At 37.6% G+C, this 19857-nt stretch overlaps 1 protein-coding gene and 1 pseudogene across 6 annotated transcripts in view; one reads left to right on the top strand and one right to left on the bottom strand.

Annotated features, from left to right (window-relative positions):
- The window catches only part of NELL2 (neural EGFL like 2), a 400969-nt gene that overhangs the window by 198857 nt on the left and 182255 nt on the right, over positions 1-19857 (top strand). For all 6 annotated transcript variants that reach the window (XM_073882092.1, XM_073882091.1, XM_073882095.1 and 3 more), the window contains 2 exons: positions 4336-4427; positions 8701-8803. In XM_073882092.1, the coding sequence (XP_073738193.1) occupies positions 4336-4427; positions 8701-8803 (195 nt within the window). The remainder of the gene's footprint in view (positions 1-4335; positions 4428-8700; positions 8804-19857) is intronic.
- LOC112832671 (ubiquitin-like protein 5 pseudogene) lies at positions 7875-8305 on the bottom strand (annotated as a pseudogene).

Raw genomic sequence — 19857 nt, forward strand, 5'->3', positions numbered from 1 at the left:
TAATGTTTAATATAGCCTTAGTAAAACATTATATACCTTTTGTTATATCATCCTATTGACTTTCCCCAAGTTCTAATTAATGTCCCCACCTATGGCTGAATAGGCAGTGCACAGGACAGTGTGGGTGTCATAATTCACATAAACCATGATATGAATGGTATCCCCTTGGAGTTATGCAAACAGCAGTATATACCAGAGTCACAGTCAATATACATTTGAAATTGGTTAATATTAATAACTTAAGGGTAGTTGTGTATTCATGGGGGCATAGCTTCTTAGTCTGAAAAGTGAGAAGCCTATATGAATGAATGAATATCCATCTTCCTCCAAACTTCTTATCTTAAAAATATGCCTGTAATATACACAGTAAGCATTTAGCATAGGTATTTGAAAATGTAGCCTTGTTGATATAATTCTTCTTAAAGCTGGTAAATAATTTGGGGCATAGGAATCCAGAGGTATGTCATAAGAAACTTAATGCTTTCATATACACATGCGCGCAAACACACACACACACCAAAGCTAGGAAAGAATGAAGCCTCTGACTATGAACACATGAATGCAATTGAATTAAAGGAGAAATCAATACAGCAAAATGATTATCCCTTTGTTGTTTTGTGGAGGAAGAGATTTCTTTTACTTTATAGTCTATTGGGGAAGAGTAAGCAGGTAGACACATTTCAGTTAGGGAATTCTAGAGATTTTTTTTTTTTTTTTTGCAGTATTGTGGTAGCCACAGGGATTATTGTCTCTGAGGCTTTGTCCCTAATACTTGCAGGGGCTGGCCTTGGTTAAAGTCTGGGCACAGGCCTTATCTGCTTCCCCCTCCCCCCCCCGTTTGGACACTTGATTTCTCCAGAGCTTAGTTCCTCCATCTTGCCTTCAGCTTGCATATGGACCTCATTTTGATCAGCTACCTTATTTTTCCTTAAAGTGGATCTGCATTTTTTAAATGTTGCAATTTTTCCTCTTCAAATGTATTTGCTCTCTGTTCCACTCTCTCATGCTTTTCTAAGCAACCTATCCTTATAAACTCTTCATGGTTTAAAATGATTTAATATGATAGCCACCTGTGCTGGGTGCTGGTTATTCCTGGGCACCCCTCCATCCCACTTCCATTCCCTCTCCTTCTCTGCCCTATTCTCTGCCCCAGGAGCCTGCTGCATCACCCTGGTCTCCTTGCCAACCAGCTTTGGATAGGCTTTGCCAGTGGGAGGCACTGGCAGGAAATTAGAAGGCAGGAGGAGAGAGAATTGGCCACGTTTCTTCCCTGTTCCTTCTCTGCGCTGCACTGTTTCTGGCAGTAGCTGTGTCTCTCCTGACTGTGGTTCCCTCTAGGCACCACTACCCCATAACTCTGACTCATACAGGGCTCCAGTAAAACAATTTCCTGTCCTTGCTCCTTAGCCCCACGGTGCTGACGACTTCCCGCTATTGCCAGAGCCTGGGTCCTTCACCAGCCCGTTTGTTTCCTTTTGTCCCGTCGCGGAAGTTCACCACTCAGCCTCCTGTGTTTGCAATATGACTTATGAATTTCTAATTATAAGACTTCATTTTGGCTTTTATTGTTGTCAGTTGTGGATGAGTCTGTCTGCCTCACTACATGGTGAGGGCATGCATCATGTGTCTCATTCATCTCTGGATTTTAGTTACCTAGCAGACTACCTGGCATATAATAGGAGCTCAGAGTATGTACCTGTTCAATGTATTAATAAATTAATAAGACCTTTATTCTTTCAACTAATTCTAAGTTCCAGAGACTTCCTAATGGTATTTTCAGGACTCCTTGTAGTATTTTTAGCAGTGATTATAGATTTTCTAAGTTTCTTTCTTTTTTTTTAAAGATTTTATTTATTTATTTGAGAGAAAGTACGAGCACAAGCAGGATGAGGGGCAGAGGGAGAAGAAGCAAGCTCTCTGATGAGCAGGGAGCCCAATGTGGGGCTCAGTCCCAGGACTCCAGGATCATGACCTGAGCCAAAGGCGGATGCTTAACCTACTGAGCCACCCAGATGCCCCAGTTTTCTAGGTTTCTTAACATTTTTCCACTAAAGAGCCTGGGGTAGGTATACCCTAGTGGCCTTACTAGGTATTGGGGATAAACCTCAGAATTACGGAAATCACAGCAACTGATCAATAAAGAAACAAGGCAAAAATCACTCACGTCGTGTTCTCCCTAAGCCATGTTCACCCTGTTTGTGCTCATTGCTTGAAAGGAAATGAAGCAATTGTGATCTCATTCACTTTTGTGCTTTCTCCCTCTGGCAAGCTCCATTTGGTGCCCTATTGTCCCACAAGTTGCCTATTTGAGTCTTTTGAATTAAGAGTTTATAACAGAAGCTCCATCTGCTCTGCCTGAATATTAAATTATCTTAAGACTTTGTATAAGGAGACTTACCCTTGTGTTTTTTAGTTTCCTTTCCCTTCTGTTCTAAGACTTGAAATATCAGTTTTTTTCGATATACCCTTGGGCTTGAATAGGCTGCAGTTATGAAGTCATATAATAAAATAGGCTTACATACCTTTGAATGGCAAGTGCTGAAGAGAAGTTAAGAAAGTTTTATTTTATCTTATAAAATGTGGTACTTATTAAGTATCACTGAACGCACAATGTGTCATAACTTGGTATTTTGAGGTTACTGGATCTTGTAAGTGAGGGGTATGTAAAAATTACATGTTGGACAGATATATTTTATAATCAGTCAGGTTCTTTAAGTAAACGCACATGCTATTTTAATTTGTAATATGACAGATAGTATGCAACTGACACATCTGCAGTTTCATTTTGAATATTAATAAGTACACAAACTTTACCCAGTTTTTAAGTAATATAATTTATGCAAGTAAGTTGTATTCTTTTAACAAACTCCAAAAATTTGATATCAGTTCACCAGTGATATATATAAGTAGTGAAATTTGTTAATAAAAGCTGAGTAAAGAGATCAGTTGAAGGATGGCATTTTAACAACATGCATACTTTCCATTATTTAAATGTGCAGCTTTTAAATAATCGGTTAATTTTTCAGTGAAGATATAAGTTGGTTTACATTTTAAATATGAATATTTGTACAACCATGTATATGTTTAATATTGATAAAAATTTATTTAATATCTTTGTTACCAATTATTAGAGTCAACCTGGCACTTTTTTCAGTAATGATACAAAAATAGTATTTATTAAAGCAAAGTGCTAAGATAACGATACTTTTGAAAGTTATGGAAATATGTGAATTCTGGAGGGAAAAACTTTCTTCAAATTCACACAAAGGAATTAGAAGAAAATGTACACATCCATTTTGTAAAGTCTGTATGGTTAAAATTAAAAATTGGATTTAGTAAACAAGGCTAACAAACTGCTTGAGCCTTATCAGATAATCATTTCCACTGGTCTTTTTCTAGACGCTATGGAGCTCCAAAGCATCCACAGTATTGAGTGCCTTTTCAAAAAAACCCAAAAAAACAAAAAACAATACAAAGTTGCAAAAACAAAAGTTAGTTCAGAGTCTTAAAAAGGCGACTAAACCAGAAGGTTAAGTTTCATTAGCTGGGGGTAGCTGTCTCTGGTTAGGTGATGAGTCAGCAGGGGAGTGTGAACCATTCCCTTCAAAACAAGCAATTTCTGCTGGCAAAATGTTTATGTGAATTGAAACTATTTTGAAAGTCTCAAAAATTATTTGATGATTTCTGTGTATTTTCACTAATTAAAAATGTTTTCCTATTGAATCTGAAGTTCTATTTTTTTTTTGAAGTTCTATTTTAAAATTTTATTTAATTGGTGATGGAAACAAAGCAGGCCCAGATTAAGATTTTTCAATATCCTAAGCAGGGTGCCCTAATCCACATGTATTTACAAACTAAATAGTGCTAACTCATAAAACATAAAATTTTCATGTATGTACTGAAGTTAAAATAGCTTCTTTTAAATTTTGTTTTTAAAATTCTGAAATGGCATATAAAAAAATGCACTTTTTTTTTCATATTTGTGTTGCCCTGATTCGTAGCTGCTCCAGACATCTGCTTAATATGCCCTAAGGACTACATCATCTAGTAGACAAGTCATCTGAGAGTCTGCCCATTGGCACCCTTTTTTTAGAGTCTACTCCTGACTTGTCATTGTCCTTATCCTTTTTGTACATTATTTTACTCTCTGACCTTAATGGGCATAACAATAACTGGATGCTACATGTGCCTTAAGTTAGATTGAATTTAGGTTTATGGTTATTCAGACACTTTGAAAAGGCTTAAGACCTTGTGAACTATAATCTGAACACTTCCCAACTATTTTTCCTAAAGAAAATTAAAAATAAATATATGTGTATTTTTTTTATTCCAAAGCAATATGCCAATTTCAAGGACGGACCTACTTTGAAGGAGAGAGAAATACGGTTTATTCCTCTTCTGGAGTATGTGTTCTCTATGAGTGCAAGGTAAGGAAGCTCTTCATAGGTCTTTCAAAATTCTTTATTATGTAAACAGTAAATATTTCCTTAAAATGTCACACCTGTAATACCTTTCAAACATTTAAGGCAAAGAAAAAATTTAAGATATTAATTATAATTCAAATAGAAATTCCCATTTTTTTAAATATGTAAATTAATGGCTGTAATTTCCCCAATAAACAAAAATACTGCTTTATCCAATTAAAGTTTTATGAAGTTGTCTTATATTTCCAAATTCAAACTAACTCCTGTGAAGAAAATGTAAAAGTTGGACTCAGCCTGTTGTCACATACGGTTTTTGACCATGTGACAAATATCATTCAGTTCAGTGGAAAATCATAAAAATTACCTAATAAAAATTAGCTGTTGGATGGAGATGAGATGGATATTGTTATTAATCCCTTTGGTAAGAATATTTTAAATGATTTGAAGGGGGAATTCTTTATAAATTTACTGCCATGGCCTCCTCAAGTATGCTTCAGAAGCAGATGTGAGTGTTTTTATCTCTGCTGCTTGATCTACTAATTGAAAAAGTATGTTTCATAAAACTTTTCATCTTTGCCTTTTATAAACTATAATATATTTCTTGACCATAATGTGATATTGCAAGCCATATCCTATCTGAGGGAAACTCTGCATATAAAGTTTCTGCTTTAGAGTTTCCTTTACATTTTGATCCCTAATTTTTCTCTTCAAATGCCTTTTCTTTAAATGGATTTTGGGGATGATTTAGTATGCATAGATTACATAGAAAAAGAAAATGCTGCTGGCACCACCAATAAATTGTGAGCATTTATATGATTATTCAGTGTCAGGGAAAGGAAAATCCTAAGAATTTTGCCACAATAAATTGAAAGAAGCTGGCTCTCCACTTCATGCATCTGAGGTTGGAAGTCCTTTGGGATAAGCAAGGAGGAAACGTAAGGGAGGCGAGCCTGTGACAGATTTGGTTTCTAGACTCTGAGAGGTCTGATTTCTTCATGCCCATTATCAGTATTCGAGCTGCTTCTCTTGGCTTTAAGTCAGCTTTCCTATAGTGCAGGTCACCATCTTAAAGACAAGAGATCTCAAGTATAGGAACACTAACATGAATTCCCAAACCTGTATATTAAGATGGACTGTCCCCTATAAGTACCCTACACCAACACCGTTTTGAGTGAAGTAGGTCCCACTATAAATGTAAGGGTTGAAAGACCTAGAGTGAGGGCTAGTAACTCCAAATTAAGAAAAAGGAAGCAGAGGAAAGTTACTTCAAGGAAGGTGGAAAACTTTTGTCAGCTGGTTTGAAATATCAGCTCTAAATTTAAATATCTTGAGGGCATTTGGAATTTCTCAATGCGTGTGTGTGTGTCTGTGTGTCTTCTTTTCATCTGACCAGTGTGTCTCATAATACTGACAATTATGGCTTAGAAATTTATTGGAATAGTTGCCTGTCTGATTGTAAGATAGTATGAAATGATTTCATTTTAAAATGGGTTAGTGAGAGGTCTGTATATAGACAACTCTGCGTGTGCCTGTACTCTGAAAGGAAATACTGAGTGAATGAACAAATGTTACCTCTTATTTACTCAAACAAAAGGCATCATTTCCTCTTTAATGCTCTGCTGTCCAATAGAAATATGTAAGCCACAAATAATAATTTTTATTGTTCTAATTTTTCTATATTTAACCCCATATGTGCAAAATATGATCATTTTAACACATAATCAACATAAAATTCTTAAAGAAATATTACACATTCTGTTGTCACACGAATCCTACAAAATCTTGTTTATTTTATGTTTATCGTATTCAGGAGCTCCATGTAGCTAGTGGCTATTGATCATACAGCCCAGTTGTACCAGATTATCATATGTTTTTGGAGTTCTTAACTAAATTCTTTTTTTTTTTAAGATTTGTTTATTTATTTTAGAGAAAGAGAGAGAGCATGCACAAGTAGGGGAAGGGCAGATGGAGAGGGAGAGAGAATCTTAAGCAGAGTCCGTGGTGAGTGTGGAGCCCCATGGGGGGCTCGATCTCATGACCCTGAGATCACGACCTGAGCTGAAATTAAGAGTGGGACACTCAACCAACTGCACCACCCAGGCGCCCCAGACTGAAGTCTTGACATTAAGAACTTCCATTGTTTCCCTTCCCTTCAGGCCCCTTAGTTTCTGTATTTATACCTTTACACAATTCACAGCTCTCTCAAGCTTTTATTTCCTGGGCTGTCGACACTAGTCCTTCCTTTTTCCTTTATTTTCACTTTTGTGGCCTTGAAAGTGTGTCTTGGGGTTCTGTAACTTTAATAGTGACACTGGAAACACTGTGGTTCTGAAAATAAGATTACCAGGATGTATAGTATTGTCAAACCAAAGGAAGACTAGCATTTGACTTCACTAGATCCATGTCTCCTACCACTCAATTTTTTTTTTAAGTGTACTTGACATACACTATTCCACTAGTTTCAGGTGTACAACATAGTGATGCGACAATTATATACAGTATGAAATGCTCACCACAACGAGTGTAGTTATCATCTGTAATCATACAATGTATGCTGTATTTTTCACCCTTGTGATTTATTTGTTTTATAACTGGGAATTTGTACCTCTTAATCTCCATTACCTATTTTACCCATCCCCAGCACCCCTCCCTTCTGGCAACCACCAGTTTATTTTCTGTATTTACAAGTCTATTTCTGTTTTTGTTTCGTTTTTTAGATTGCACATGTAAGTGAAATTATATGTATTTGTCTTTTTCTGTCTGACATTTCACTTAACATTATACTTCCTCGGTCCATCCATGTTGTCATAAATGACAACATTTCATTTCTTTTTTATGGCTGAGTAATATTCCTCATCTGTTTGTCTCACATCCTCTATATCCATTCATCTATCACTGGACACTTAGGTTGCTTCCACATCTTGGCTATTGTAAATAATGCTGCAGTAAGCATCAGGGTGCATATGTCTTTTTGAATTAGTGTTTTTGGTTTTTTTTTTTTTTTTTTGAGGAAAAAAACCCAGAAGTAGAATTACAGGATTGTATGGTCCTGCCACGTTCTTGGTAAGATCATTTTCAAATCATGATCTCTTTTCTATAGATACTCCAGGAAGATGGAAATGTTGAAATGAGTACTTCTTCCACAAGAGTAGTACTTAATAGAAATGACATCTAAAAATTTAAGCTTTAGAGCAGTATTAAAATGGAAGCCTACAAGCTCCAACATTTTATTGCTTATATGCTGCTTTAGTTAATGACCCTTGTTCTTAAGAGATAGGAAGTTGACAGTGTAAAAGCCAACCAAATCCTGCCTTCATTTCCTTTATGGTTTGGGGAGTGGTCCCCAATATTCCTTACCTTAATCACCTGTCAGAATCTCTTCATAATAGTCTAGAAAAGTTTGGAATGAGAATATTTAAAAGGCTCAGTTTTTTTTGTTTTTTAGCAACTTCTAAGATTTTATTAACATAAGTTTTTAAAAACAAGCATCCATACCAGTGTGGGGGTGAGGGTGGGAGAGGAGGGGGTGGGGGGAAGAAGGGAAGGGGAGAGGGGAGGGTAAGGCAGGGCACTTGACAAGGGGAAGGAATTCTGCTCTATTGGTAATAAAGCTCCAGGTTCATCCCATCATGGATTTCATAGTCCCCCAGAGACACATGGTCCTTAAAAATCGTGTACCACTTCTTCAGGATGATCTTGTTCCAACGGGTGCCAGTTTGGGCTGCGATCAGCTTCTTAAGGTCCCCGATGGTGTCATCAGTGTTGCACTTAATGCGGACCTTCTTCCCTAGATGGTCGTTGCAAACAACCTCGATCATCCTGTCTGGAGCTCGAAACGCCTGGAACCAGCTGACGCCACAACCTCCTCGCTCGAGGGCGGAGCTGGGGTCCAAAAGGCTCAGTTTTTATTTATTGGTTTTTTTTCAATGTGAGCCACTGATCTAATTCAAGCTGTATTTGTGCCACAGTTATCATCTGGATGTGCAAATGTGTTATAAAACTAAAAGAATTTTTTAGGATTCCCTAGATGTTTGGCAAGTTATTTATATGGCTGCAATGTGTTATGCTCCTATTCCCAGACCTGCTGGTCCGTTTTAAAGGCTTTCCAGTTATGACTTAATGTCATTTTGTGAGTGAGCGTGTGACCTAGGCAAAGGTTCTCAGGATGAAAATTTTTCTCTTGTGGATGAAGAGCCTTCTCAGATGCTGGGTCTAGGAACTTCTTAGTATGTCCAAATTCAGAGGTTTGAAGGATTTATTTTCTGTTGTCTCATAGGACCAAACCATGAAGCTGGTTGAAAGTTCTGGCTGTCCGGCTTTGGATTGTCCAGAATCTCAGCAGATTACCTTGTCTCATAGCTGTTGCAAAGTTTGTAAAGGTAAGACTTTTCCGTGAAGTAAGATTTATGTGTGTGAGTCATTTTTGGAGTCTAGTTTAACTGACAGGAAATAGAAAGTTTTATAAGCAAGTTATTTCCAAAGAATAATAGTATTTTCTTAAATTCTTACCTAAGTGGGTAACAGTAGGTAGTCACAGAATATTTATTGTAGTTATTGAGTTAAAATCAAGATGTTCCCATACCTTTTTGCTATGTATGTCAAGCTCTGGGTCTTTAAACTTCTTTCTGTGTACTCGTTCTGAGTCAGCATGGCTCTGCCAAAGAAATTGACACAGCAGTGCTGAGTTATCTTACTGGTTTTCTTTTTTCTTTCTTTCTCTCTCTCTTTTTCCTTTATTTTTTTTTTCTGGTTTGATTTCCCTTTCCTTTTGTTTGTTTTGGAATTGACTTTGTATAATTTTCATTTTGAGTACTTCAAATCCCCCTCCTCTCACTTCCACTCTCCTTCACCCATAGGTCTGTACTCCTGAGAAGAGTGAGGCCATCAGACACGCATTGCTCATTCTCTGTTGCCTCTGTGATGATAGACCTGGGACCAATAAGTAGAAGGGACTTAGATTTTTAGTTAAATATAAGAAAACAGTAAAATTTGAGCTATTCACAAATGCAGCAGGCTGCCTCAGGAGGCAGTGAGCTTCCCATCACTATTGGTTCTAAAACTTCGTATTTTATTATAGATCGAAACATTAGGCAAAAGGAGTAATTATGTGGAACTCTTTAAGATCCCTACCCGCCACAAGACTATATGTGCCTTTCTGTACATGTCTTCCTCAATTTATGATGGGGTTATGTCTCTGTAACCCCATAAGTTGAAAATATCATTAAGTCAAAAATGCATTTAATACATCTAACCTATCAAACACCGTAGCTTAGCCTAGCCTACCATCAGTGTCCTCAGAAGACTTGTAGGCATACCTCATTTTATTATGCTACACTTTATTGTGCTCTGTAGATACTGTGTTTTTACAAATTGAAGGTTCGTGGCAACCTGGTGTCGAGCGAGTCCATGGGCTCCATTTACCCAACAGCATTTGCTCTCTTAATGTCTATGTGTCACATTTTGGTAAATCTCACAATATCTCAAATTTTTTCACTTTTATTATAATTGTTACGGTGATCTGTGATCAGTGATTACAACTCACTGAAAGTTCAGATGATGGCTAGCACTTTTTAGCAAGGCATTTCTAAATTAAGGTATGTACATATTTTAGACATAATTCTATTGTGCAATTAATAGACTACAATATAGCATAAACATAACTTTAATATGCACTGGGAAACCAAAAATCTATTTGACTTTTTTATTGCAATTTTTGCTCTATTGTGGTGGCCTGGAACTGAACCCCCAGTATCTTTGAGGTACCCCTGTACATTAGCTTACAATTGGGCAAGGTCATCTAATACCAAACCTATTTTATAAGAAGTTGTTGAATATCTCATGTAATTTATTGAATGCTGTAATGAAAGTGAAAAACAGAGTGGCTGTAGGGTACAAAGTGGTTTTTAAGTGTATCAATTGTTTACCCTCTGGGAGCTATGGGTTCACTGCCCCTGCGCAGCCTCAGGAGAGAGGTTTGTACTGTATATCAGTAGCCCAGGAAAAGATCAAAATTCAAAGTACAACTTTCTACTGAATGCCTATCACTTTTGTTCATTGTAAAGGCAAAAAATTATAAGTCAATTCATCCTAAGTCTGTATTCTATTGAAATTATTGTTTCTGACTTGGTCTCCTTTATTGGACTTTGCACCTGGGGAGCAGGGCTAGGTCTTGAACACCTCCGGTGGCACCTGAGATGTAGTAGATGCTCATAACTGACAAAGTTGGTACTATATAACAAACTGCCCTAAATGAGCTACTAGTACTTGTTTGAATAATGACTTTTATGGGGATGCAAAGGAAAGCTTAAATGGAAAAAAAAAAGTAAGAAAAAGAAACCTTATAAAACATATAGCATTCTATTTCCTTTACACTTAGTCTATTAAAAGTAGACATAAGATCCCCCCTCCCATTTTTAACAGGCTGGTGCAGTTTTGTTTTGTTCTTTTTAGCCCTTTCTTCCATCAATTCAATTAAGAATTTTAAAATCCCAGTTCTGTGAAAGGTACTTTGGGAATTTCAAAGTGGTTTAAGACTTGTTCTGCCCGTCAAGGAGCTTTCAAAGGAAAGGAACTAAGGAATACTACTGAAAAGGATTATATCAAATAGACAGATGGCAAGGCCATCTTAGTTTTCATCTTCACAGTGCCTGAGCCAGTGCCTTGTACAGAGCAGTGTGTGGAATTGGATATGAATCAAAAATGCTCATCCCACTTACTTGATTTGAGAACTGCACTCAGTCTGCAGCTTAACTACAGTTCCTTTGGCCACCAAAGGTTGTCTAAACCAGTGCTTCTCAAGTTTAAATGTGCATACGGATAACCTAGGGATCTTAGTAAATTGTAGATCCTAAGTCAGTAGGTCTGGGGTCCAGCCAAAAACCCTGCATGTCTGAGAAGCTCCCTGGTGATGCTGATGCTCGGGGTCAGTCGGCCCACACTTGGAGCTGTCACCTATTGTTGCGTGACAAACTGTCCCAACACTCAGTGGTTTATTTATTTAATTGGAAAGTGTGTTTCTTTGTTTGTTTATTTATTTTATTATGTTATGCTAATCACCATACATTACATCATTAGTTTTTGGTGTAGTGTTCCATGATTCATTGTTTGTGCATAACACCCAGTGCTCCACGCAGAATGTGCCCTCTTTAATACCCAGCACCAGGCTAACCCATCCCCCCACCCCCTCCCCTCTAGAACCCTCAGTTTGTTTTTCAGAGTCCATCGTCTCTCATGGTTCGTCTCCCCCTCTGATTCCCCCACCCTTCATTTTTCCCTTCCTACTATCTTCTTTTTTTTTTTTTTTTTTAACATATAATGTATTATTTGTTTCAGAGGTACAGGTCTGTGATTCAACAGTCTTGCACAATTCACGGTGCTCACCATAGCGCGTACCCTCCCCAATGTCTATCACCCAGCCACCCCATCCCTCCCACCCCCCACCACTCCAGCAATTCTCAGTTTGTTTCCTGAGATTAAGAATTCCTCCTATCAGTGAGGTCATATGATACATGTCTTTCTCTGATTGACTTATTTCACTCAGCATAACACCCTCCAGTTCCATCCACGTCATTGCAAATGGCAAGATCTCCTTCCTTTTGATGGCTGCATAATATTCCATTGTATATGTATACCACTTCTTCTTTATCCATTCATCTGTCGATGGACATTTTGGCTCTTTCCATATTTTGGCTGTTGTGGACATTGCTGCTATAAACATCGGGGTGCACGTACCCCTTCGGATCCCTACATTTGCATCTTTGTGGTAAATACCCAGTAGTGCAATTGCTGGGTCATGTGGTAGCTCTCTTTTCAACTGTTTGAGGCACCTCCATACTGTTTTCCAGAGTGGCTGCACCAGCTTGCATTCCCACCAACAGTGTAGGAGGGTTCCCCTCTCTCCGCATCCCCGCCAACATCTGTCGTTTCCTGACTTGTTAATTTTAGCCATTCTGACTGGGGTGAGGTGGTATCTCATTGAGGTTTTGATTTGGATTTCCCTGATGCCGAGCAATGTTGAGCACTTTCTCATGTGTCTGTTGGCCATTTGGATGTCTTCTTTGGAAAAATGTCTGTTCGTGTCTTCTGCCCATTTCTTGATTGGATTATTTGTTCTTTGGGTGTTGAGTTTGATAAGTTCTTTATAGATTTTGGATACTAGCCCTTTATCTGATATGTCGTTTGCAAATATTTTCTCCCATTCTGTCGGTTGTCTTTTGGTTTTGTGGACTGTTTCTTTTGCTGTGCAAAAGTTTTTTATCTTGATGAGGTCCCAATAGTTCATTTTTGCTCTTGCTTGCCTTGCCTTTGGCGATGTTTCTAGGAAGAAGTTGCTGGGGGTGAGGTCGAAGAGGTTGCTGCCTGTGTTCTCCTTTAGGATTTTGATGGATTCCTGTCTCACGTTTAGGTCTTTCAACCATTTGAAGTCTATTTTTGTGTGTGGTGTAAGGAAATGGTCCAGTTTCATTCTTCTGCATGTGGCTGTCCAATTTTCCCAACACCATTTGTTGAAGAGACTGTCTTTTTGCCATTGGACATTCTTTCCTGCTTTGTCGAAAATTAGTTGACCATAGAGTTGAGGGTCCATTTCTGGGCTCTCTGTTCTGTTCCATTGATCTATGTGTCTGTTTTTGTGCCAGTACCATACTGTCTTGATGATGACAGCTTTGTAATAGAGCTTTAAGTCCAGAGTTGTGATGCCACTAGCTTTGCTTCTCTTTCAACACTCCTCTGGCTATTCGAGGTCTTTCCTGGTTCCATACAAATTTTAGGATTATTTGTTCCATTTCTTTGAAAATAGTGGATGGTATTTTGATAGGGATTGCACTACATGTGTAGATTGCTCTAGGTGGTATAGACATTTTCACAATATTTGTGAAATATCTTCCAATCCATGAGCATGGAATGTTTTTCCATTTCTTTGTGTTTTCCTCAATTTCTTTCATGAGTATTTTATAGTTTTCTGAGTACAGATCCTTTGCCTCTTTGGTTAGATTTATTCCTAGGTATCTTATGGTTTGGGTGCAATTATAAATAGGATCGACTCTTTAATTTCTCTTTCTTCTGTCTTGTTGTTGGTGTATAGGAATGCCACTGATTTCTGTACATTGATTTTATATCCTGCCACTTTACTGAATTCCTGTATGCGTTCTAGCAGTTTTGGGATGGAGTCTTTTGGGTTTTCTACATAAAGTATCATATCATCTGCAAAGAGTGAGAGTTTGACTTCTTCTTTGCTGATTCAGATGCCTTTTTATTTCTTTTTCTTGCCTGATTGCTGTGGCTAGGACTTCTAGTAGTATCTTGAATAGCAGTGGTGATAGTGGACATCCCTGCTGTGTTCCTGACCTTAGGGGGAAGGCTCTCAGTTTTTCCCTATTGAGCATGATATTTGCTGTGGGTTTTTCATTGATGGCTTTTATGATATTGAGGTATGTACCCTCTATCCCTATACTCTGAAGAGTTTTGATCAAGAAAGGATGCTGTACTTTGTCAAATGCTTTTTCTGCATCTATTGAGAGGATCATATGATTCTCGTTCTTTCTTTTGTTAATGTATTGTATCACGTTGATTGATTTGCGGATGTTGAACCAGCCTTGCAGCCCAGGGATAAATCCCACTTGGTCGTGGTGAATAATCCTTTTAATGTACTGTTGGATCCTATTGGCTAGTATTTTGGTGAGAATTTTTGCATCCATGTTCATCAGAGATATCGGTCTGTAATTCTTCTTTTTGATGGGGTCTTTGTCTGGTTTTGGGATCAACATAATGGTGGCCTCATAAAATGAGTTTGGAAGTTTTCCGTCCATTTCTATTTTTTGGAACAGTTCCAGAAGAATAGGTATTAATTCTTCTTTAAATGTTTGGTAGAATCGCCCTGGGAAGCCATCTGGCCCTGGGCTTTTGTTTGTTGGGAGATTTTTGATGACTGTTTCAATTTCCTTAGTGGTTATGGGTCTGTTCAGCTTTTCTGTTTCTTCCTGGTTCAGTTTTGGTGGTTGATACATCTCTAGGAGTGCATCCATTTCTTCCAGATTATCTAATTTGCTGGCATAGAGTTGCTCATAATATGTTCTTATAATTGTTTGTATTTCTTTGGTGTTGGTTGTGATCTCTCCTCTTTCATTCATGATTTTATTTATTTGGGTCATTTCTCTTTTCTTTTTGATAAGTCTGGCCGGGGGTTTATCAATCGTGTTAATTCTTGCAAAGAACCAGCTCCTAGTTTCTTTGATCTGTTCTACTGTTCTTTTGGTTTCTATTTCATTGATTTCTGCTCTGATCTTTATTATTTCTCTTCTCCTGCTGGGTTTAGGCTTTACACTCAGTGTTTTAAAACAGCAATTTTATTATATATTGTAATATTGTGTGTCAGGAATTTAGACAGGTGATTCTTCTGCTCCACACGGTGGTAAGTGGGGTCACTCAGCTGGACTGGGCAAGAAGGTACAAGATGGCCTCACTCTATGCATCTCAGTGGGGGTGACAGGAATCTCAGTGGGGGTGACAGGATGACAGAGTATATCTGAAACTCTCTCCCTCTGCACAGAATCTCAGAACCTCTCCCTGTGACCTGTCCCATGAAGATGGTGATCGCAATTCTTAAATGGTGGTTTGGGGCTCTTAAAGACCAGGTCTGGAACTGACACAGCATCACTTTTCCAAGATTCCTCTGGTCAAAAGAGTTATAAGCAAGGCCAGATTCAAGAGGAATGGGAGGAATAGACCCCACCATGGTAGAAGTGTTGAAAATTTGTGGCCATCTTTAATGCCCTGGAAGGGTTCTGTAGCTCCTTAGAGATTAGCAAGGTGAACAGCACAGAAAGGAGGCAAGGTTGGCTAGGGCAAGATTTAAATAGCTGAGAGAGGGCCTTTCAGATATCAAGAGAAGCCTTGATCACATCTATTTATTTTTAAAAGAGCCTTGATATATTTTTAAAAAGTAAGTTAAGAAATGGAAAAACTAGCTACAAAAATTGTATTATATTTAAACTGTTTGTAGTTTTAAGAATTAATGTGTTTACACAGCACACTCAGAATACAGTGCTGAAATATACTGTGACCTACACCCTCCCCCTGAGATTCTGATCCAATTGCTAAGAGATGGAGCCATGGTATCACCATTAAGAAACAAAATGAACAAACAAAAAACTCTCCGATAAATTTTTTTACACAGCCAGCATTGAGAACTACTAGCTTACATAGTACTGGAACTGAAATTGAACGAGTTGGTTCATCTTGAAACAATTAGCACCATTTATAATAAAGATTGCTTTATTTCTGATTTCAAATATATAGAATAAATAAATGAGTTTCCTAGCATTCTCTGGTGTTTAAACTAAAAAGATCAAGTTCTTGAGGCTTAAATTTTGAGTTAACACCTACACATATGTTGTGACAAATGCATTTGTAATTTAATTGGCCTCTAGTTTCCAGGCCTGTCTGCCTAGTGCTAAGGATGCTGTGTTCACATCTGAAAAAGTAAGTTCTTCAAAAACAGTTATTAAACATTCCCTGAGGACAGAGCATGAGAAGAAATTGTTGACCTTTCCACCGGAGGCCTTGGCCAGTGCTAGAAGCAAAGCTGTGCACTGAAATAAGGCCCCAAATCTCTTGGCTCCAAATCTAATCCTACGAAGACTGTTTTCTAGGTACTCTGCAGCTACCCATCTTGTGTCATAGTAGCCCAGAAGCTGTGTAGGGGGAATGTTCTTTTCACTTTGTTCATGTTTGAGAGTCCCTTCAAGGAAGCTTGTAACAAATTACATGACAGAGACTCAGTGATACAGTGAGGACTCTGACTTAGAAAGATACAGAAAGGATGTGGTAGAGTTTTCATATTTGTAGCCCTTCCCTTCTCTTCATCCCTTGGCAACTCCTTTCTCTGCTTCTAATACCAGTAAGTCCTATTCACTGGATGCCCCACTTTAATTTAGCACTTACTTCATCCAGGCCTATAATTATAAGTAGTAGCGACATCTATATGTAGAAGGTTCAGTGGGTATAGTCTTCTCTCAACTTCTGGATAATCCATAGTTTCCCACCTTATCCAATTATACCTTCATGATTTTTATTTATGTATCACTAATAACATTATTTAATGTTTATATCACTGTTAGTCGCTCATTTTTTAAAATTTTAGTTTCGTTCCAAATAATGCTCACCACAAAATAATGGCATTATTTGTTAGATTCCTCTCTTTTTTTAATACACATTAAAAGAATTCCATTGCAATTAGTACTTTTTAAAAAAATATACATCCATGCAGATGAAGCATTTGGGAAAAATCAGGATTATCCATCATCCTGCAAATAATACCTAAATAAGTTAGTATTCTTTTAGGTGCAAGTAATAAAACCCAATCCAACTGACGTAAGCAAAAAATGGAACATATGGCTCCCATAAGCAGCTTTATTCAGCTGTCAAATCCTGCCCCTTTGCCTCGATGGATCTCAGTTTGCCTCCTCAGAAGTGGCTTTATTTTCAGACTGTGTTTTCAGCTAGACCTCTGACATTCTTATGCTTGCATCATTATGATACTCAAGTAGATGAAGAAAAAAGTTCAGTGTCCTCAGGAGTTAAAAAAAAAATCCCATAATTGAATTTTAATCATCTTCATTGGCCTGAACTGGATGAGATGCCCAGACCTGAAAAAATTATTGTGTCCAGGCCAGTGGGATGCATTGATTATCAGGTGGGGCAGTAGAGTCTATCTTCCTATAAGCACATGGGCTAACAGTAGGGGTGAATGGTTCATCCAAAGTATGACTAGGTTGGTTTTTTTTTTCCCCCAGAAAAAGGAAGAATAGATGCTTGTGGACAAAAACCAACAAATATTCACCTCAAAGTTATTTATTCTTTTTCTCCTGATTTTTTTTAAAAGATTTTATATGCGAGGAGAGAGAGAGAGAAAGGAGAGAGCATGAGTGGGGGGAGGAAGAGAGAGCAGAGGAAGAGGGAGCAGACCCCGTGCTCAGTGCGAAGCCCCATGCAGGGCTTGATCTCATGTCCCTGAGATCATGAACTGAGCCAAAATCAAGAGTCGGCTGCTTAACTGACTGAGCCATCCAGGGGCCCCCTTTTCTCCTGATGATTATGTATAACCTTTATGTATATTGTTCTTACTCATAATCTGTTGTATTCACCTTTTCTACTCATCTACTTTACAGATATGCATATTAACATTTTATGGAAAGAGCTATACTTAACAAGACACAGAACTTCTTGTAAATTTGCAAAGCTTATAAAAGGAATAGAAAACTTGGTATCCTTGCAGTTAAAGTCCGAAGTGGGAAACAAAGGCTAGATTGTATTAGATTAGATTAGATCCATCCGTCTATAATAAATACTTGAATTTTCTTCTGTGATAGATGCCTCAGCATATTTGGCTTAGGCTTATTGGTAATACTCTAATTGCTTTAATTATTAACAAATACTGTACTATTATGCTTTTACATAGATGATCTCATTAGAACTTTACATTTTGGTGAGCCAGATATTATCTTACTTTTACAGGTGAGAAAACCTGAAGGTTTAGAAAGGTTAATTAACTTACACAATTAGTAATTTACACGGCCAGTAAGTAATAGAGATAGGCTGTAAATCCAGGTCTTTCAACTTCAAAAGCCAAGCACCTCTGACTAGAGATGCAAGTATGAAGGTAATAGGGCTATCCAACTCATACTCTGAGTTTTTGAAGTTAATATGTATAGATTGGAAACAACCCACTTTAATTGAGTTGGAATTTTCTGTCAATAGTCTTTTGACACTGGCATTTTGTATCTAAGCAGTAAAACAACGAATAGAGTCAATCAACTTATTTGTTGAGAAAATAAATCAAAATAGCTATCTGACATTGTTTAGAGTAAATTAGAATTTGATTGACAAAATTTTTAGCTTTCAAGTCTCTGGGTAAATTTAAAAAAACCCCATCTGATAAAAAGTAAAACACTCCCTCGCTGAACCTAAAACAGTCAAAGTGGGATCACATCGTTATAGCGGGAAAATTCTCGAAGCAATTAGTACCGTATGGTGAATGTGTGTGTGATATTCGATGCTGAGAGAAGAGGTCTGAGCATTACTTAGGTGGAACTGGAAAGGGACCATAATAAAAGTGGACTGTAACCATTGACAGTGATGGTATAGACTGGGCAAAGTCTGAAAAATGAGACAAGAGAAAATGCAGCAAAGTGAAAAATTGAAAGATAGTTTTGAAAAATGAAAACTTACAAAAGAAAAATAAAAAAGCCTCAGGACAGTGCCTGGCCTTAGTCACAGCTCTCTCTGTTGTTTGAAATATTGCAGGTGCAATTATACAGATATTTAGCGCTATGTTAAAATGTGATCTCTTGATTCTGTGTGTATCTTAAAGGAGGGGGCCAGTTTTATAGTAACTTTGTTCAGTTTTCAAATAAATAGGAAATGATTTTTTTGGAGACTTTTCATATAGGTTGGTGAGGTGCTGAGCTATTGGGTAGAAAATGAAGATGACTTTTTCGCTGAAATGATTTCTTCTCAGGCATTGTAAAAAGACGATAGGATACATTTTAAGAAATATGGTCTCAAGGGGCGCCTGGGTGGCTCAGTTGGTTAAGCGACTGCCTTCGGCTCAGGTCATGATCCTGGAGTCCCGGGATCGAGTCCCGCATCGGGCTCCCTGCTCAGCAGGGGGTCTGCTTCTCCCTCTGACCTTCCTCTCTCTCATGCTCTCTACCATTCTCTCTCTCTCTCTCAATAAATAAATAAAATCTTTAAAAAAAAATAAATTCTCTTTAAAAAAAAAAAAAGAAATATGGTCTCAATTTAGCTACTTAAAGATGAAAGGAAGAAAAGGACTCAAGGAGAAAACATTTTTAACTTTAACTCTTCTTAAGAATGAACCTTTTACTTGTTTGGCCTTCCATGTGAGAAAGTAGATTGTGAAGAATTGTGTTAAGAAAACTTAGTCATCAAGTGACTTAAATGCCGTTATTGACTATATATTGTTCTGTCCTTTATATACACCTCTGTTCTATTTTATTTCTGTAGATGTCACCAATTCATTTTATTTTTTCTTGCCCTATTTAAGGCCATCACTGAATTTTGAGAACATCATCCTTCTTAAGGCTTATTAAGTTGTCCACACCACTTTTTACTATACATCGTAGTTGCACTTCATGGGACATATGCTTTAGCTCTGGGGTGATATTCAAAAGAGTCATTATGCCCCTTTCTCTCTTTCTTCTTCTTCTGGGATCCCAATTATTCTAATGTTGCTTTGTCTTATGGTATCACTTATCTCTCGAATTCTGCCCTCATGATCCAGTAGTTGTTTATCTCTCTTTTTCTCAGCTTCTTTATTTTCCATCATTTGGTCTTCTATATCGCTGATTCTCTCTTCTGCCTCATTTATCCTAGCCGTTAGTGCCCCCATTTTTGATTGCACCTATAATGCAAT

This window comes from Callorhinus ursinus, unplaced genomic scaffold (assembly GCF_003265705.2).
Source record: "Callorhinus ursinus isolate GAN/ISIS: 27379988/994484 unplaced genomic scaffold, GSC_fseal_2.0 scaffold44, whole genome shotgun sequence".
NCBI lineage: Eukaryota > Metazoa > Chordata > Mammalia > Carnivora > Otariidae > Callorhinus > Callorhinus ursinus.